The sequence below is a fragment of the Oncorhynchus nerka genome, linkage group LG2 (genome assembly GCF_034236695.1).
Source record: "Oncorhynchus nerka isolate Pitt River linkage group LG2, Oner_Uvic_2.0, whole genome shotgun sequence".
Classification (NCBI taxonomy): domain Eukaryota; kingdom Metazoa; phylum Chordata; class Actinopteri; order Salmoniformes; family Salmonidae; genus Oncorhynchus; species Oncorhynchus nerka.
The window spans coordinates 24,437,840-24,459,513 of record NC_088397.1 but is presented as its reverse complement, the minus strand read 5'-3'; the positions used below and the strand labels follow the sequence as shown (position 1 = coordinate 24,459,513).

General features: G+C 41.4%; 1 protein-coding gene across 1 annotated transcript; it reads left to right on the top strand.

Annotated features, from left to right (window-relative positions):
* The first annotated feature begins 893 nt into the window (after nucleotides 1–893).
* On the top strand, nucleotides 894–20,666 carry LOC115132954 (26S proteasome non-ATPase regulatory subunit 14). Its single transcript, XM_029665705.2, has 11 exons — nucleotides 894–1,014; nucleotides 1,757–1,806; nucleotides 3,646–3,717; nucleotides 3,824–3,943; nucleotides 4,068–4,138; nucleotides 4,383–4,533; nucleotides 19,048–19,155; nucleotides 19,269–19,343; nucleotides 19,641–19,766; nucleotides 20,309–20,371; nucleotides 20,486–20,666. The coding sequence occupies exons 2-11, from the start codon at nucleotides 1,759–1,761 to the stop codon at nucleotides 20,582–20,584; spliced, it is 933 nt and encodes a 310-aa protein (XP_029521565.1). The 5' UTR covers nucleotides 894–1,014; nucleotides 1,757–1,758; the 3' UTR covers nucleotides 20,585–20,666.
* Nucleotides 20,667–21,674: the final 1,008 nt, after the last annotated feature.

Genomic DNA, 21,674 nt, shown 5'->3' with positions numbered 1-21,674 from the left:
GTTTTTTTCTCTCACTGGTAGTTTGCTTGTGTAATTATCTTGACTGTTATTGTACTAATTGAGTGTGATTCACTATTTGACTCCCCCTTTGATGCTGAGGTACGGCCTTCCAAGAACAGATGTAGAGATGTACAGCAACTGGCACATTAGATACAGTATGTGTGATTGTTAAGTGGTGATACTATTGCCCCCATCTTCTATTTGTCATTGTTGACCATGGTTCTGTAGCTTAAACTATTTTCGTATACTTCTATTGGACACTTTGGAGACTAATGAGCTGTAATATCAGCTATTGGTCGGTCTTGGCTTGAAACCAAAGAACATGTTCCACAACTGTTTTGTGATGTGTCCTCATTCTGTGTAGGCTATGTCTGCCTGCCACCCAAATGTTGGTTATACTAGAAATCCATAAAGAGAAGAGTATAGTATGCAAGCCATTTTGGGGGTGTAGTAAGAAGCTAATTACAATGTGTCAAAACCCCAGGGATGGAAATGGGGGGACCAACAGTTATATATTATGTGAGAAGGGAAGCAGAACAAAAACAGCTTTTAGTCATTGCACGACAAACAAGCTATAAATCTCAGGGGAATATAATCGTATGATTTGACAATTATAGCAGGCTGCACTAGGATGCCCACATTGGTAGCTAGGGACAATGGCAATAATACATTCTCACAAAGGTTGGAACAGGTTTGTTAGCCTAGTTTGTATCACACTAATATTTGGTGCTTTGAGCATCAATTTGGGTCTGTATTAAATGCACAAACTGCTTTACGAGCTGGTGCAGCTTAAGGGACACGGAGTCAGCTGCATTCAGCTCCCCCTTGCTTCTAGAAAGCGACCTACAGCAGAATGTTGCGGAGGGTGGAAGTGGTCATCAAGGCGCCGGAAGTACCCAATGTTCCGACGAATTTGTTTTGAATGAGGAATTCTGGCTGATTCATTGTAGCAAGCTAGACTTCAATAGTTATCACACGCGAGTATTCTTTCCAACATTTTTACAGATTGAATAGGTAAGATCGCACTCCCACAAATGTTTAGATCACTACCCTAGCAGAAAATAATCCACGCTGAAGAAGTTGCTATCTAGTTAGTTCGGGTTTTCGACTCTCGTGCAACGAAAGAGCTAACGTTAGCTAGCTAACTGTCGCTAACGTTACCGCTAGCAAGCGAGCTAAGACAGTTTATCTGGTTAACGTTAGCAAACTTAGTCAAATATGTTGGATAGTTGACAGGGACCACTGTTTATTAAGAATTTGATGTTATACCGTGTTTTAACATTTATTTTATTTGTTCTGGTGGATAACATTAACTTAGACAGCTAGATGATTAGCCAACTACCTATAATATGTAGCTAACGCTAACTGTCAACGTCGTTAGTTAGCGTAGTGACTTGACTGTCATTAACATTAAATTGTCTCATCACAAATTCTTGAATCTAGTTATATAACAGGCAGGAAAAATAACTAGATGGTACTGTCTGAAAGCAGACGTTCCAGATTAATCAGGAAAATCAGCTACCTCCCTGTGAAACAGATGGGTTTGACACAAAATCATATTGTCTGAGAGCTAACGTTACCTGTCAAACTATGCCATCATGTCATTCTATCCTGCTCTTTTTACTGCCTTTTGGTGAAATAGATTAACAACTTTTGTAGTTTACTATCTAACAACAATGCATATTGTTTAGAAAGTAATCGGGTTGAAGATGATAAATAGGATTGACATTCATTGCTGTTTTTTTCCCCTCAACAGAAATGGATAGGCTGCTGAGGCTTGGAGGAGGAATGCCTGGACTGGGTCAGGTGTGTTTTCAGCCATGACTTATCTCGCACCCTGTCGCTATGGAATGCCTTTAGACCTTGTCTCATTAATTCAATAATGAATCAGACCTCTAATATTGGGCTATATCTATCCTAGCCTCACTACAACACCGATCTTATTCCTGATCACCAAACAGGGAGTGATGCTGACTTGAGATGGGTGGAATAGGCAGAAGCGACTACAAATGAAAAGTGAGAGGCTGTAGCCAGGGTAGACCTTGTTGTTCTTATCCACAGACTGAAAAGGACCTGGCACAGCTTAGCTGTCTTAAATATTGTAAGTATTAGAATGTTATGTAGTCTATAGCCCACAAAATCATGTTAAGAGTTAGTTATAAAAATGCCCAACTTATATAAACATTTTTATTTAACCTTTATTTAACTAGGCAAGTCAGTTGAGAACAAATTCTTATTTACAATGACTGCTTACCCAGGCCAAACTTGGATGACGCTGGGCCAATTGTGCGTCGCCCTATGGGACTCGCAATCACGACCGGATGTGATAGTCTGGATTCGAACCAGGGGCTGTAGTGATGCCTCTTGCACTGAGATGCAGAGCCTTAGACCACTGCGCCACTCGGGAGCCAATTGCCTCACTCAATAACCTCTGCAAAGTTGAATAGTTTTCCTAGCTATAGCCTATTAGCTCTACACATTATTTTTCATGTGAACTGGATAGTGAGAATAGACTGTCAAGGCATTCTGTTCAATATGTATTAACAAATTCTAAGTAGCCTAATCGAAAGTAAAGAATTATGGTGTAGGCTGACTAACCACTGCAGTGTCTCCCTTGCACTATTATCGAGCATGCTTTGTTGGAACATATTTTTAGAGTAGTGTAGCCCTGCCCAATCAAAAGAGCCCAGGGCGCTCTTTGGTGAGAGAAATAAAAAGAGCCCACTTTGTTGTGTTCGCAGTGGCCAAGCCTTGCAAGGCGAGGCCAATGAGGAGCTTGCTCCCGACTGGCGTTGAATTTGCCAATTAACACCTCCAGTAAGTTGCTGCCTTGGCACCCTACAGAGGTGTTAAAAATAGGGGGGGTGTCTTCTTTTAACCTCTTCCTCTCTGACATGCAGGGTTTCAGATCACCGTTTAAATTACAAAATTACTTTCAGGATATTGAACATACACTGAATGTAGAAAACATTAGGAACACATGCTCTTTCAGTGACAGACTGACCAAGTGAAAGCTATGATCTCAAATTGATGTGACTTGCTAAATCCACTTAAATCAGTGTAGATGAAGGGGATGAGACGGGTTAAAGAAGGATTTTTAAGCCTTGAGACATGGATTGTGGATGTGTGCCATTGAGGGTGAATGGGCAAGACAAAAGATTTAAGTGCTTTTGAACGGGGTATGGTAGTAGGTGCCAGACACTGGTTTCAGTGTGTCAAGAACTGCAATGCTGCTGGGTTTTTCACTGGCTAGTGGCTAGGCTAATGTCAATTTGAAGGTGGTGTTTATTGTCAACAAAATATGTTACAGGTAGACAAAACAATATGACGTAGAAGCATAAAGTAAACAGCATAGTTGGTCAATTTCCGCAACAACTAAGAGCGTTGAAGCACGAGGCTCAACTTCCCCGTGGACGTGCGCAGACACTGTGAGAGAGCGAAGTCTTGCATCTCACTCATCTCAATATCTGCGGTGCCTTTCGTGGCAACATAATTTCGCTGAGTCTCTCTTTAAACAATGATCATCAGTTTGTCAGTAATATAATACTAATATATCATAAACTGCAGTGAAGCTGTATTTTGTCATCCTTAACCAGCTCTGTGTGATAGTCAACTATAGCCTAAAAGCTGTTATTTTCCCCTCAGGGCCCACCTACAGACGCCCCCGCCGTAGACACTGCAGAGCAGGTGTACATCTCCTCACTGGCACTGCTCAAGGTAAGAAGGAAATAACCGCAGTTGCCATTTATAATTTATACCAACTCGTTACTTGTGTGTCCATGGCAGTCGTCTATGTCTCACCATGTATTTCCATCTCCTTCAGATGCTGAAGCATGGGCGTGCTGGTGTGCCCATGGAGGTCATGGGTTTGATGCTGGGCGAGTTTGTGGATGACTACACTGTGCGAGTGATTGACGTGTTCGCCATGCCGCAGTCAGGAACTGTACGTTTTCCCAGTCATTTCCCCTAACAGACCTCGCAGGACAATGTTGAGTAACTCTATAGTTATGCATGTGACGTTTTCTCCACCGGTGTTTGCGTAATAGTAATAATTCTCTCTCCAATAGGGTGTCAGTGTGGAGGCCGTGGACCCCGTCTTCCAAGCTAAAATGTTGGATATGCTTAAGCAGACTGGCAGGTAAATGCATATGGACTTATTAATACAAAATTATTAGTTAGTACGCCACTCGATTTGGCATAGCATCTCCAGGACAAAGTTACACACATGCTCTACACTCCAGGATACACTTAAAAACAGAAAAATGTCATTTGTAACAATAAAACAAAAATGAAATGTGTAAAATAGACACAAAGAAAGGCATCTGTGCAGTAATAGTGTTGAACTAAAATAGAGGTGGTTGTGTGGTGGCTCCTCCAACTAGACCAGAGATGGTGGTGGGCTGGTACCACAGTCACCCCGGGTTTGGCTGCTGGCTGTCCGGCGTTGACATCAACACCCAGCAGAGTTTCGAGGCCCTGTCGGAGAGAGCCGTGGCCGTGGTGGTGGACCCCATCCAGAGCGTCAAAGGAAAGGTACGTCCAACAACCACAGGCATGCAAACTCGTCACATTTCAACGATATTATACGTTTTGCAACCTGGCTGCAAAATAATGCTGTGATTATAGTTGATAAGAAGGATGTATGTTTCAATAGTACAAATAACAACTTTGTGTGTAATAAATGTTAGCTAGCTACATTAGCATCTAAGTTGGCAAGCTAGCATTACCACACACTTGCCTCGGCTAACTTTGCGTTGCTCGGGCTTACTTCACTTTACTGTCTGTGTGTAACAACCTACTGGAACACGTATATTTAAAATAAAAAAATATATATATTTCACCTTTATTTAACCAGGTAGGCCAGTTGAGAACAAGTTCTCATTTACAACTGCGACCTGGCCAAGATGAAGCAAAGCAGTGCGACACAAACAACAACAGTTACACATGGAATAAACAAACGTACAGTCAATAACACAATAGAAAAGTCTATATACAGTGTGTGCAAATGAGGTAAGATTAGGGAGGTAAGGCAATAAATAGGCCGTAGTGACGAATTAATTACAATTTAGCAATTAAACACTGGAGTGATGAATGTGCAAGTAGAGATGCTGGGGTACAAAAAAACAATATGGGGATGAGGCAGTTGGATGGGCTATTTACAGATGTGCGATGTACAGGTGCAATGATCTGTGAGCTGCTCTGACAGCTGATGCTTAACCTCTTGAAGCTAGGGGGCACTATTTTTATGTTTTGAAAAATAACGTTCCCAAAGTAAACGGCCTATTTCTCAGGACCAGATGCTAGAATATGCATATAGTTGACAGATTAGGATAGAAAACACTTTAAAGTTTCCAAAACTGTCAAAATATTGTCTGAGTATAACAGAACTGATATCGCAGACGAAACCCTGAGAAAAATCAAACCAGGAAGTGGCTTCTATTTTGAAAACTGCATGTTCCATAGCCTCCCATTGCTCCATTTAAAGGGATATCAACCAGATTCCTTTTCCTATCGCTTCCTCAAGGTGTCAACAGTCTTCAGACATATTTTCAGGCTTTTATCTTGAAAAATGAGCCAGAACGATAACATCGCGTCAAGTGGTCACATGAGTTTTGCTCACGCAACAGTTTGGATAGGTATTGCTTTTCCCTCTCCTACTGTGAAAGACATTTGCAGTTGATATATTATCGATTATATATTTTAAAAACAACCTGAGGATTGATTATAAAAAACATTCAACATGTTTCTGTGGACATTACGGATATTATTTGGAATTTGTCTGCGTTGTCGTGACCGCTCTTTCCTGTGGATTTCTGAACATAATGCGCCAAACAAACTGAGGTATTTTGGATATAAAAATAATCTTTATGGAACAAAAGGAACATTTGTTGTGTAACTGGGAGTCTCGTGAGTGAAAACATCCGAAGATCATCAAAGGTAAACGATTAATTTGATTGCTTTTCTGATTTTCGTGACCAAGCTACCTGATGCTAAGTGTACTTAATGTTTTGTCATGCGATCGATAAACGTACACAAATGCTTGGATTGCTTTCGCTGTAAAGCATAATTTCAAAATCTGAGACAGGTGGATTAACAAAAGGCTAAACTGTGTTTTGCAATATTGCACTTGTGATTTCATGAATATTAATATTTTTAGTAATATTATTTGACTGAGGCGCTATGCTATTCGGCGGTTGCTGATGACAATTATCCCGCTTAAGGGATGGGTAGCGTCAAGAAGTTAAAGTTAGTGAGGGACATATGAGTCTCCAGCTTCAGTGATTTAAAAAAAAAAATTGCAATTCGTTCCAGTCATTGGCAGCAGAGAACTGGAAGGGAAGGCGGCAAAAAGATGAATTGGCTTTGGGGGTAACCAGTGAAATATACCTGCTGGAGCACGTGCTATGGGTGGGTGCTGCTTTGTGGGTTGAGATAAGGCGGGGCTTTACCTAGCAAAGACTTATAGATGACCTGGAGCCAGTGGTGGGTAGTATATGGGACTTTGGTGACTAAACAGATGGCACTGTGATAGACTACATCCAATTTGCTGAGTAGAGTGTTGGAGGCTATTTTGTAAATGACATAGCTGAAGTCGAGGATCAGTAGGATAGTCCGTTTGACCAGGGTATGTTTGGCAGCATAAGTGAAGGATGCTTTGTTGTGAAATTGGAAGCCGATTCTAGATTTAATTTTGGATTAGAGATGCTTAATGTGAGTCTGGAAGGACGGTCTAACCAGACCCCTAGGTATTTGTAGGTGTCCACATATTCTATGTCAGAACCGTGCAGAGTAGTGATGCTGGGTGGGCGGGCAGGTTGAGGAGCATGCGTTTAGTTTTACTTGCATTCAAGAGCAGTTGGAGGCCACGGAAGGAGAGTTGTATGGCATTGAAACACGTCTGGAGTTTAGTTAACACAGTGTCCAAAGAAGGGCCAGAAGTATACAGAATGGTGTCGTCTGTGTAAAGGTAGGTGGATCAGAGAATCACCAAGTAGCAAGAGCGACATCAATGATGTATTCAGAGAAAAGAGTCGGGCTGAGAATTTAACCCTGTGGCACCCCCATAGAGACTGCAAGAGGTCCGGACAACAAGCCCTCCGATTTGACACATTGAACTCTGTCTGAGAAGAAGTTGGTGAACCAGGCGAGGCAGTCATTTGAGAAACCAAGGCTGTTGAGTCTGCCCATAAGAAAGAATGTGGTGATTGACAGAGTCGAAAGCTTTGGCCAGGTGGATGAATACGGCTGCACAGTAATGTCTCTTATCGATGGTGGTTATGATATCGTTTAGTACCTTGAGCGTGGCTGAGGTGCACCCATGACCAGCTCGGAAACCAGATTGCATAGCGGAGAAGGTACGGTGGTATTCGAAATGGGCGGTGATCTGTTTGTTTACTTGGCTTTCGAAGGCCTTAGAAAGGCAGGGTAGGATAGATAGATATAGGTCTGTAACCGTTTGGGTATAGAGTGTCTGTCTCTCCCTAGTAATAGGGGTTGCAACAATTGCGGCGGATCATTTTAGAGAGGGTCCAGATTGTCTAGCCCAGTTGATTTGTAGGGGTCCAGATTTTGCCGCTCTTTCAGAACATCAGCTATCTGCATTTGGGGGAAGGCTTGGGCAAGTTGCTGTGGGGGGTGCAGAGCTGTTGACCGGGGTAGGGGTAGCCAGGTGGAAAGCATGGCCAGCCGTAGATAAATGCTTCTTGAAATTCTCAATTATCGTGGATTTATCGGTGGTGACAGTGTTTCCTAGTCTCGGTGCAGTGGGCAGCTGGGAGGAGGTGCTCTTATTCTCCATGGACTTTACAGTGTGGCAGAACATTTTTGAGCTTGTGCTACAGAATGTAATTTTCTGTTTGAAAAAGCTAGCCTTCGCTTTCCTAACTGCCTGTGTATATTGGTTCCTAACTTCCTGAAAAGTTGCATATTGCGGGGGCTATTCAATGCTAATGCAGTCCGCCACAGGATGTTTTTCTGCTGGTCAAGGGCAGTCAGGTCTGGAGTGAACCAAGGGCTATATCTGTTCCTGGTTATACATTTTTTTGAATGAGGCATCCTTATTTAAGATGGTGAGGAAAGCACTTTTAAAGAATAACCAGGCATCCTCTACTGACAAAATTAGGTCAATATCCTTCCTGGATACCTGGGCCAGGTCGATTGGAAAGGCATGCTCACTGAAGTGTTTTAGGGAGTGTTTCACAGTGATGAGGGGTGGTTGTTTGACCGCAGACCCATTACGGACGCAGGCAATGAGGCAGTGATCGCTGAGATCCTGGTTGAAGACAGCAGAGGTGTATTTAGAGGGCAGGTTGGTCAGGATGATCTCTATGAGGGTGCCTGTGTTTACGGATTTGGGGTTGTACCTGGTAGGTTCATTGATAATTTGTGTGAGATTGAGGGCATCAAGCTTAGATTGTAGGTCTATCCAGGTCTGTGTTAAGCATATCCAAGTTTAGGTCACCTAACCGTACGAGCTCTGAAGATAAATGGGGGGGCCATCAATTCACACATGGTGTCCAGGGCACAGCTGGGGGCTGAAGGTGGTCTATAACAAGCGGCAATGGTGAGACTTGTTTCTGGAAAGGTGGATTTTTAAAAGTAGAAGCTCAAATTGTTTGGGTACAGACCTGGATAGTAAGACAGAACTCTGCAGGCTATCTCTGCAGTAGATTGCAACACCGCCCCCTTTGGCAGTTCTATCTTGTCAGAAAATGTTATAGTTAGGGATGGAGATTTCAGGATTTTTGATGGCCTTCCTAAGCTAGGATTCAGACATGGCTAGGACATCCGGGTTGGCAGAGTGTGCTAAAGCAGTGAATAAAATAAACTTAGGGAGGAGGATTCTAATGTTAACAAGCATGATTCCAAGGCTTTTATGGTTACAGAAGTCAACACATGAGAGCGCCTGGGGAGTGGAGCTAGGTGCTGCAGGGCCTGGGTTAACCTCTACATCGCCAGAGGAACAGAGGAGGAGTATGATAAGGGTACGGCTAAAGGCTATAAGAACTGGTTGTCTAGTGCGTTCAGAACAGAGAGTAAAAGGATAATGTTTCTGGGCACGGAAGAATAGATTCAAGGAATAATGCACAGACAAGGGTATGGTAGGATGTGAATACAGTGGAGGTAAACCTAGGCATTGAGCTAATTCATTACCTTGACTGTAAAAGGCATCTAGACATTATTTCTACCATTTTGGTTTGCAACAACGGATGGAATGAACGGCCAGCCGGCTTGGCTAGCAACCATATGTGTTTTTGACTAGGCCTATATTTTCGTCAGGGATGAAATAGTAGCCTTTTTATTTAATTGGTAACCCGTTGTGCAGAACAACTTTTAACAAGACTGCTGATCTACGGTACTCTGCCTTGTACCTATAACCAAGGCACAGCGGTGCTAAAAAAGTAGTTTAGCACACCCTCTCGTTTACGTACAATTTCTTTAACCATGACGCGGGTGGTTTAAAACTACTCACGGGCCCTAGTTTTTGGTTTGATAAACTAAACCTTGTTTAGTGATGTTACCTGGCTAGCTAGCATGGTACCTTGGCTATGCACATTTGGATGGCACTGGAACAAGGGATAGATGCATCAAAAGTAGGATTCATGTGCCTAATCAATGTAATTCAAATCTGAATCAAAAGTCACTCTTTTTCTGGTGATCCTTAAATTGGAACTGACAGCGTTTTAGCAACAAGTCTTACTAAAATCTGATCATATACACACCCAGGAAGAATATAACACCATTGTTTTACATTTTCTGACAAGCGAGCACTTGGATATGGTTGTTTTCATAAATTTATAGAATGTCTGCGAATGACGTATAGTCGTGTATGGCATTTGTGAAAAGTGGGAAAGCGGCCGTGCGTTTGGATAATTATTAGACGCTGCAGTAAATAAAACCTTAAGTCTTCGCAGACCAGTGCGCCATAGACAATCAGTTATAGTAGGCCTATATGCAAATAAGCCATTTGCCATGCGGGCCTTCCGACATTCAATTTGATCTGCACTGTGTTTTTACAGGCAGTAGCAACAGCGTGACTTTATATCATTAGAACGCATTTACCAAAAGCCATAAAATACACCTGAATGGATTTCTGCAAATGCCACAGGAGTCCTCTTACATTTGGGAACTTCAGTCCTACTGATCAAACAACCATGAAAAGGTAGGCTCTCTCTCACTCAGTTGCCTATGCACAACAACAACAATAAGATCAACAACTAGCTAGCCAGAATGTGATGAGCTAAAATCTAACGAGGGAACATTAGAGAAACCTTCTAAAACTTTTTCAGCTAGGTGGCCGTCTCAATTGCACTGATAAATTATGGGGAATATTAGCCTGTTCGTCCTTCTGCAGCTTGCCTGCCAATGCATGCTTGTCCCAACTCACGTTTTGACAAATGCATGGGGACTTGCCTGCCTGCCAATTTGATCAATGCCAAATGTATACAAACGGAACTAAGCGATATGCTAACTGTGGATGTTGTTCAAATTCATCATAGCTAGATAGCAAAGCAATTCACATTTCTTGCTGACTGCAGTAATGTCTACAGAGCTGTTGCCAGATAATTGAATGGTAATTTCTCTACCATAAGCCGCCTCAATCGAATTTGGTAGTACGTCCAATCAGCCTTACAACCACAGACCATGTGTATGGTGTTGTGGTCGAGCAGTTTGCTGATCTCAACGTTGTGAACACAGTGGCCCATTAGACCCTAATCTAGGGATGTCACATGACTGAGAATACAGATATGCATCTGGTCACAGATACGGTTAAAAAAAAACGTAAGGGTGTTGATCAGAAGACAGTCAGTATCTGGTGTGACCACCATTTGCTTCATGCAGCCCGACACATCTCCTTTGCGTAGAGTTGATCAGGCTGTTGATTGTGGCCTGTGGAATGTTGGCGGGAACTGGAACACGCTGTCGTACACGTCAATCCAGAGCATCCTAAACATACTCATTGGGTGACATGACTTGTGAGTATTCAGACCATGGAAGAACTGGGACATTTTCAGCTTCCAGGAATTGTGTACAGAACCTTGCGACATGGGGATGTGTATTATTATTATTCTGAAACATGATGTGATGGTGGCAGATGAAGGGCGTGCGACAGTATAGTTTGATTGTATTGACATTCCCAGCCTTAGTTACAGTCATCAGTTTTTGTTGAAAATATTCAGTCATTGAAACTGAAACAGTGCACCCCAAACGGGTGGAGGCAGCAAACGATGTACCCAGGCCAGCTTTTAAATTTTTTTAATATAAGGGGTGGATCAGCTTAATATTGCGGAAAGAATGTTGCTTCCATCAATGTAATTGTCTGCATCATTTCCAATCCCCCATATATTTTTGGGGTAAATATATATATATATATATATATCCATACACGCATGCATACATATAGACATACCTATATAGACATGCATACTTTTTTAAAGAATATGCCTTTTATTATTATTCCCAGCAAACCCTACCACCGATCCCCCAATTGGAGTAAACTAATAAACACTTTGGCTTTTACCTTCAATTTATACATTTTATACACATTTTACAGACAGTCTACCTTACAATAGTTATTTTTTGTTTGTTTTTAGTCCCCCCCATCTATCTCTCAACGCCACCCACTTCGGATCTCGACCCGTCATATATTTTTCAACTGTGCTGTGATGCCTCACAAAATAATTGAACCTTTCTATTCTCATAGCTTCCACAGATTGTAAACCAAAAACAAACATCTTTGCTAAAATAATTATTATATTGTTGATTGATTGACTATGGCTTTTCAAATCACCCAGTATTGCCATCTGTAGCGTTAGTTCTAGGCCAATGTTGCAATTCTTCAGCCATTCCTGGACCTGTGACCAAAACCAAGCTACATATGGACAATACCAAAATAAATGATCTAATGACTCTGCCTCCTCACAGCAGAATCTGCAGAGCTGGGAAGATTGTAACCCCCATATATATAACATTCTATTAGTTGCAAGAATTTTGTTTAGTAATTTAAATCGAAAAATTTGAAGTTTTGAATCCGGCGTTGTTTTGCGTATCAATTCATAAACCATGTGCCATGGAATGGGTACATCGAAAATCTCTTCCCAACTATTTTTGCAATTTATATGGCACAGCTGTCAGTTTTTTTGGTCCTTAAATGAAATGGGTATATGTTTTTATTTATCACACTTTTCTTTAACCATTTATGTTCTTTAATACAGGGCCGACATACAAGTTCCTTACTTTTTCCCTTTCTACTTTGGGTAGAGCAGACATTTCCATATGTCTGTGTTAGCTGCATGTGTGACATAACTCCACCAGTCCTATTTATGATATCATTCACTAAAATTATATATTTTTTTAAACATTTCTTCGAAAAATAGTTTTTTAAAATAAATTATTATATTAGTATTTAACCACAATATTTGTTGTATTATTTGTTCTGTCCTTTCAGGTGGATTAAACTGAAATTGCAACCAACTTTCTAAGGCTTGTTTAAAAAACAAAGATATTTTGGAAATTATATCCTTTTCAAACAACCGAAAGTGGGCAGGTGTAATCTGAATAAAGGGGACAAGGCCCTTCTTGAACAGGATGAGACATTCATACCAATTTACTAGAGAACCAGTTTGGATTTAAGTATAACTTTTGTATGACTGATGCCTTTAGTGAGAGGTCTAATGCTTTAATATGTAATCATTTCTGCCCTCCAAATTCATATTAGTTTATTAAATAGGCCCTTTTAATTTTATTTGGCTTGCCATTCCAAATAAAATTGAATATTTGTTGTTCATATAATTTAAAAAGCAGGTCACTAGGTTTAGGCAAAACCATAAGCAAATAGATAAACTGTGATATGACTAAAGAGTTAATCAGGGTGATTTTCCCACATATAGACAGGTATTTTCCTTTCCATGGCAACAAGATCTTATCTATTTTTGCTAACTTTCTATAAACATGTATTTGTGTGAGATCATTTCTTTCTTTTGGGATTTGTATACCGAGTATGTCCACATCTCCATCAGACCATTTTATTAGTAAACTATATGGTAATGTAAAATGATCCAATACGTAGTACACTTATCATAATTTGGTTTTAATCCAGAGAGGATAGAAAAAGTATCTAGATCCTCTATGAGGCCGTGGAGAGATTCTAATTGTGGTTTTAAAAGAAAACATGAATCATCAGCGTACAATGACACCTTAGTTTTTAGCCACGGATTTCTAATCCCTTAATATTATTGTTTGATCTAATCTTAGCAGCTAACATTTCTATGGCAATAATAAATAGATATGCCGATAGTGGACAACCTTGTTTTACTCCTCTAGATAGTTTAAAACTTTCTGAGATGTAGCCATAATTTACTATTTTACACCTAGGGTTACTATACATACCTTTTTAACCCATTTTATAAGAGATTCCCCAAAATTGAAATATTCTAGGCATTTATATATAAACTCCAGCCGTACTTTATCAAAAGCCTTTTCAAAATCAGCTATGAAAACCAGGCCTGGTGTCCCCGATATTTCATAGTATTCTATTGTTTCCAGTACTTGCCTTATACACTGCTCAAAAAAATAAAGGGAACACTAAAATAACACATCCTAGATCACATCCTAGAGCTGAATGAATACTTTAAATACTTTTTTCTTTACATAGTTGAATGTGCTGACAACAAAATCACACAAAAATGATCAATGGAAATCAAATGTATCAACCCATGGAGGTCTGGATTTGGAGTCACACTCAAAATTAAAGTGGAAAACCACACTACAGGCTGATCCAACTTTGATGTAATGTCCTTAAAACAAGTCAAAATGAGGCTCAGTAGTGTGTGTGTGGCCTCCACGTGCCTGTATGACCTCCCTACAATGCCTGGGCATGCTCCTGATGAGGTGGCGGATGGTCTCCTGAGGGATCTCTTCCCAGACCTAGACTAAAGCATCCGCCAACACCTGGACAGTCTGTAGTGCAACGTGGCGTTGGTGGCTGGAGCGAGACATAATGTCCCAGATGTGCTCAATTGGATTCAGGTCTGGGGAACGGGTGGGCCAGTCCATAGCATCAATGCCTTCCTCTTGCAGGAACTGCTGACACACTCCAGCCACATGAGGTCTAGCATTGTCTTGCATTAGGAGGAACCCAGGGCCAACCGCACTAGCATATGGTCTCACAAGGGTTCTGAGGATCTCATCTCGGTACCTAATGGCAGTCAGGCTACCTCTGGCGAGCACATGGAGGGCTGTGCGGCTCCCGAAAGAAATGCCACCCCACACCATGACTGACCTACCGCCAAACCGGTCATGCTGGAGGATGTTGCAGGCAGCAGAACGTTCTCCACGGCGTCTCCAGACTCTGTCACGTCTGTCACATGTGCTCAGTGTGAACCTGCTTTCATCTGTGAAGAGCACAGGGCGCCAGTGACGAATTTGCCAATCTTGGTGTTCTCTGGCAAATGCCAAACGTCCTGCACGGTGTTGGGCTGTAAGCACAACCCCCACCTGTGGACGTCGGGCCCTCATAGCACCCTCGTGGAGTCTGTTTCTGACCGTTTGAGCAGACACATGCACATTTGTGGCCTGCTGGAGGTCATTTTGCAGGGCTCTGGCAGTGCTCCTCCTGCTCCTCCTTGCACAAAGGCGGAGGTAGCGGTCCTCCTCCACGTCTCCTGATGTACTGGCCTGTCTCCTGGTATCGCCTCCATGCTCTGGACACTACGCTGACAGACACAGCAAACCTTCTTGCCACAGCTCGCATTGATGTCCCATCCTGGATGAGCTGCACTACCTGAGCCACTTGTGTGGGTTGTAGACTCCGTCTCATGCTACCACTAGAGTGAAAGCACCGCCAGCATTCAAAAGTGACCAAAACATCAGCCAGGAAGCATAGGAACTGAGAAGTGGTCTGTGGTCACCACCTGCAGAACCACTCCTTTATTGGGGGTGTCTTGCTAATTGCCTATAATTTCCACCCACCTGTTGTCTTCCATTTGCACAACAGCATGTGAAATTTATTGTCAATCAGTGTTGCTTCCTAAGTGGACAGTTTGATTTCACAGAAGTGTGATTGACTTGGAGTTACATTGTGTTGTTTAAGTGTTCCCTTTATTTTTTGAGCAGTGTATTATCGCCAATGTATTGTCCATGTAAAAAAAACTGTCTGATTAGGATGAATAATATCTGACAATACTTTCTAAATTCTATGCGCCAAGCATTTTGCTAGGATTTTTGCATTACAACACTGAAGTGTAAGAGGTCTCCAATTTCTTAAATGGACTGGATCTTTATATATACCACTTGGGTTCTGTTTCAGTAATGATGATATCAGACCTTCTGGTTGCGTGTCTGATAATCTACCATTTATATAGGAGTGGTTAAAACAAGCCAACAATGGTCCACTGAGTATATAAAAAAAGTTTTGTATACTTCCACTGGTATGCCATCCAGCCCTGGAGTTTTCCTGTCCTTAAAGGCCCCAATTGCATCAAGTTCCTCCTCTGTAATTTGACCTTCACGAGTCTTTCTGTACAGATGTTAATTTTACATTATTATTAGGAAAAAAATCCATACAATTAGTTTCAGTTAGTGGAGATGGAGGAGTCTGAAATGAAAACATATTATTTAAGTACTTTACTTCCTCTTTCAAAATATCATTTGGTGAATCATGCGTGACTCCATCATTTGTAACAAGGTTTAATACATTTTTTTGGTAGCATTTCTATATTGAAGATTGAAAAAGAATTTGGTGCATTTTTCCCCATCCAGTTCGCTTTATTTTTATAATATATTACACTGGATCTTTCTTGAATAAGTTCCTCCATTTCTTTTTGTTTTTCCTCTAATTTATTCTGTGCCTCTATAGTACCGTTTTTATTGCTATCTTACTGTACTGTTAGTCCTTCAATTTCCTTTGTTAATATGGACTCTTTTGATCTAAATTGCTTTTGTTTTATAGATGAGTACAGAATTGCATGGCCTCTAAAGGCACACTTAAGTGTCCCATACAATAAGGGGATCTGCTGTACCTACGTTATGTCTGAAAAAGTCAGTTATAATTTCTTCTGTCCTAGTTCTAAACAATTTATCATCTGAAAGGCTTTAATTAAATATGCCAATAATGTGATGATCTGACCTCATTCTATCCCCTATCAACACTTTTAAAGACTTTTGGTGCCAGAGAGAATGGCATAAGAAAGTAGTCAAGACGACTAGCTTGATTAAGCCTCCGCCATGTGTATCTCACTAGATCAGGGTATTTCAGTCTCCATATATCCACTAATTCCAATATATCCATAACATTCATGATTTCCTTAAGTGCCTGAGGGTGATAGTTTGTAGTGTGATTTCCTTTCCGGTCCAAGGAGGTATTTAAGACCGTATTAAAATCTCCCAGCATAATAATAGTCTAGTGTTGCTTGTAGAGTTGATAAATTCTTATATTTTCAAAGAAGCTTGGATCATCATTATTCGGACCGTATAGGTTAATAAGCCATATCTGTTTATTGTCCAATAACATATTTAAAATAATCCATAACTACCTTGATAATCTGTTTGGGCAGATTACCCAGGCCAGCTTTGATTTACAACCTGCTAGCAATATTTTTTGGACCACCAAGAAATGTATTGGTGAATATGAATCATCCATTGAACTGCATCCATCTATTCTGCCAATAATGCCTTACTGTATGCCATGGAATTCTGAGTCAACTATAACCTACTTTTAAAACCTCTTATAAAGTTGGTTTTGAAGCATAAAATGGGAATTTTATATTTTTCATATTATGGTTGTCTGTTTCATATCTGCAAAGTAGTTCAAACACTGTCAGTTTCACTTTAAATTCTGTTTGGTGCCTAACATTTGTGTGTGTGTGTGTGTGTGTGTGTGTGTGTGTGAGAGAGAGAGAGAAGGTGTGAGTGTAGGCTATGTTTGTAAAGTTGTCTGGAGAGTAGGCTAAAGATGGTTTCATCTAGGCCTAGAGTCTTTTCCCCCTTACTGCCACAATGGAAATAAATGCAGATCATTATGCAGTTGTATTCCTTACTGCATTCCTCCTGCCCGATCACAGGTAGGCCTTTGGGTATGAACAAATGAGCTATTTTCTGCAGTAGCCATTTCTATCATACAGTAAAAAAAGTGTGAAGCGAAAATCAATGTGTTGTATTGAGTAGAGTGAAGTATTGAGTAGAGGTGCTGCACAAAAATCTGATAGTCACACGTATAGAAAATGGGAACAGGCGTTTACACAGATTTCTTTTCACGTGTTTCTGCGCAAAAAAGATTTCTCACCTTTTTTGGGCCTTCATCAGTTTGCATCCCTGAACCACCATGATTTATTCAGCAATGTTCTAATTTAATTTGTATGCAAATTGTGTGACAGGTTGACTTTCTCGTGGCTGCAAACTTCAATCAATCCAATAATAAAATCAAGTGATTGATTGGGTGGAAACTCAAATCGTTCGAGATTTTAGCTAACAGCGTTCTGCCCGTGTAGCCATCTAAGGTTGTTTATTCTTACATCTCCTGGGATTGAGATGTCTTCATCTAGAACTGATCATACACCCCCATCCCCACCACCCTCCTTTCCTTGTTATGTTTCTTTCTCTCTCTTCCACCCTCACGGGCCCCATATGGCACTTCCTCCATCTCCTCCTGCCTCTGTGCTCCGGGGAGCTGTCTATTATCACCTCCACGGAGCTGTCTGTGGGTGTGAGAGCCAATTCCATCTCAATGTGTTATCTCCGCTCAGAGGAGAGTGCACCACTAGAAATGAAAGTTAGCTCTCCAATGTTTTACATTAGAAATGGTTTCTAAGCACAGGCAATCTCATAAAGATATTTAATTAGATTGCTATTAGGAGTAGTGTGCTGACCGAGGGGATGGTTTAAAACCTTTTGTCTTAATAATATTTTGCCACCCAAGCGTGAGAGAGAGAATATTAAAATATTATATTACATTTTTACAAACCTACAAATACCAGGGCACATTTGCTAATCCTCGTTTTGAAATATTTGTGTTTTTAGCAGGTTTCACCCCTCTGCCTTAGAGGAAAGGGTGTCGCCCGGGCCAAGTCTTGCTGGTGAAAGATGTAGCCTCCTCTTGATATGCTCAGAACATGGCAGTGTCCTGCTTCCCTTTCACATTCACCGTCTCTCGTCACTCTGTCCGCCACTCGGAATATTGTTGTACACAATACATTACGGTCCATTGAATGAGCAGCCAATATAACCACATAGATGGAACATAACAATAATGCCAGTCGTTTCACGGCGCTCGGGCACCTTTCCTTCGTGTGAACCATTTCCTCACAAGACACGATAACCTAGGGTTAATTTGGAGCGATGCAGGTTATAAAAGTTGAGTACTTAATATTTGGCTAATGCAGCCAAGACCAGTGAGAGAAAAGAGATAAATGTGTTTTAATACACTAATTTCCTATGCTTTGTAGTAAAAGGATTTCACAGTGATTTATGGACGCAGGTCTCAGGGTGACATCTACTAAACAAGGCATAAGTGAGTCAGGACCGCCATAAACCCATCATCCTCATCAATGTTTTAACATGAATGTAACCATGAGCTACTCATCTGTCATGCTTTCACACATAACCGCAGTTGGCAGAGCCTCTCATAGCATGGTGGCATATCTTTGCCTTGCTGTGACTATGCAATGTCTACTCACCTGGAAGGATGCAACTTAGGGCCTAGTAATAGGATGTGATTAGGGACATGTACGGCACTCAGGCAGAGCCGTGGTTTTGGTGTCGTTTACACACATCTGGAGTGACAGCCTGGTTACAGCAGTTAGTGAACATCAGATCAGGGACGGTACCATCTCTCTCCGTCCCCGGTCATCTACTCTCCCCTTCACAGTATTCTCACACACTAACGCTACCCTCATGGCTTAGATCCAAAGCACAGTGTTGTGCTTACTTGGCATTCTTTCAATTTTTTGGGTTATTTATTTTATTTTTCTGCTCAGGAATGGAATTGACACAGACACTGTTCCTCTACTCTCTGTGAGATAACACGTGGTTCCTTTTTGTTCTTTCGGGCAGGTTGTTATCGATGCGTTCCGGCTGATCAATGCCAACATGATGGTTCTGGGACACGAGCCCAGGCAAACCACCTCCAACCTGGGGCATCTGAACAAGCCCTCCATCCAGGTAAGACCATGGAGCTGTTGACCAGCACGCATCTGAACACCTCTGTGTTTTTAACATGCACGTGAATGTAGAGTTTCTGTTCTTATTTCAATCATCTGTTGTCCTCCTCCAAGGCTCTGATCCATGGACTGAACAGGCATTACTACTCCATCACCATCAACTACAGGAAAAATGAACTCGAGCAAAAGGTGTGAAGAGTTTCTGAAACTCTACTATACATGTCAAAATGACATATTTAAGGGGAGTATAGAATATCAGAAAAAGATGACTGTTGACTGTCGTAGTTGAATGAGTTAGTTATAATTACACCGCTGAGAGTGACATTTCATAATATGCCTACTGTATGTACTCCTGCCTGAATGACAGGTGATGTCATCTTCTGTGCGACCGTTAAACATATGTACACGGTGCCTCTATCCTCTCTTGGTTGCATGTGCCACATTAACATATGATCCTTGAGTGACTTTTGATCCTTGACCTCCCAGATGCTGTTGAACCTGCACAAGAAGAGCTGGATGGAGGGCCTGACCCTGCAGGACTACAGCGAGCACTGCAAGCTCAACGAGAACATCGTCAAGGAGATGCTGGAGCTGGCTAAGAACTACAACAAGGTGAGCAGGCAGGGATCAGAAGGGGAAAGTGGGAGGGCCTGGAAGTATTTTGAGACCAGGGGTCTGTGTGGGCAAACTGCATGAGTTCTCCCGGGTGGTGTTCATTAGTATTCAAATAGAATAAAATGGACTGAAACAGGGAGGGTCTACCTGGACTTGTCCAATCAGAAACACTCCCTTTCAAGATATAGGCATGGTGTATGGGGGTGTAGTGAGATACGTGATGCGTTGGACGATTCCATTCTCATCTCTCGTCTTGAAAAAGCGTAAACTAAAAACGTGGAAATCAATCAATGCACCATCAGTAACACAAAGGAAAATTGAATGATTTATTATTTAAATATTGAAAGTGAGCGGTCTGGCCAGGTGTGATGCAACTGATGATTGTATGTTCTGTGTTTCTTATAAGGTCAAACCAAATAAAACACACTTTTTCATATTCTGTTGCAAAATGTTTTATTCTTTACATGCCATAATGAACAATACCCAGCTTTAAATGTTAATGTCTGAGTGAGAATCAATGTCCCCGTGTTCTAACCCAGGCGGTCGAAGAAGAGGATAAGATGACCCCTGAGCAGCTGGCCATCAAGAATGTCGGAAAGCAGGTATCCGTCCTCGCTGTAACCTGAATACAACATCTGTTTTGCGATCATCATAAATGCCCATGGATAATCTTTGCAACGACCTTCCTTAACCTGATAACTGCGTTCTTCTCGCAGGATCCCAAGAGGCACCTGGAGGAGCACGTGGACGTCCTGATGACGTCCAACATTGTTCAGTGCCTAGCCGCCATGTTGGATACTGTGGTCTTTCAGTGAAGCCTCCCCTCCCCCAGCATTTAACTGTTCATATTCTAACTCTTTGTTTTGTTTTATAAAAAATAAATGTGTATGAAAGGTAGACCGTGGACTTGTATCTATAATATACAGAACAGCAGCATGGGTGACGTGTTGCGGTTCGACTGGTTGGTCTCAGATGGGTCTGAGAGAAAGTTTTGGTCCGTATATACAGAATGGCTGCATCTGAAATGGCACACTAATCCTTATGTAGTTCCCTGGGTCCTGGTCAAATGTATTGTGTGTACAGTTGAAGTCGGAAGTTTACATACACTGAGGTTGGAGTCATTAAAACCTGTTTTTCAACCACTCCACAAATTTCTTGTTAACAAACTGTTTTGGCAAGTCGGTTAGCAATTGTTTACAGATTATTTCACTTATCATTCACTGTATCACAATTCCAGTGGGTCAGAAGTTTACATACACTTAAGTTTACTGTGCCTTTAAACAGCTTGGAAAATTCTCTTTCCTCGACATCGTGGGGAAATCAGCCAAGTCCTCAAAAGAATATTGTAGACCTCCACAAGTCTGATTCATCCTTGGGAGCAGTTTCCAAATGCCTGAAGGTACCACATTCATCTGTACAAACAGTATGCAAGTATAAACACCATGGGACCATGCAGCCGTCATACCGCTCAGGATGGAGACGCGTTCTGTCTCCTAGAAATGAACATACTTTGGAACTGAAAAAGTGTGTGCGAGCTACCAAATACTAATTGAGTGTATGTAAACTTCTGACCCACTGGGAATGTGATGAAAGAAATAAAAGATGAAATAAATCACTACTATTATTCTGACATTTCACATTAAAATAAAGTGGTGATCTTAACTGACCTGACAGGGAATTTTTACTAGGATTAAATGTCAGGAATTGTGAAAAACTGAGTTTAAATGTATTTGACTGCGGTGTATGTAAACTTCCGACTTCAACTGTATATAGTGAATAGGGTGCCACTTCCGACACACCCTGTGAATCTTGCCTAGCTGCCAGCTGTCACTAGCTGTCATTTTTCAATTAGTTATGCCATAGTTGACATTTCTGACACTCCTTGGAGCCTTGTTTTCCAATAAC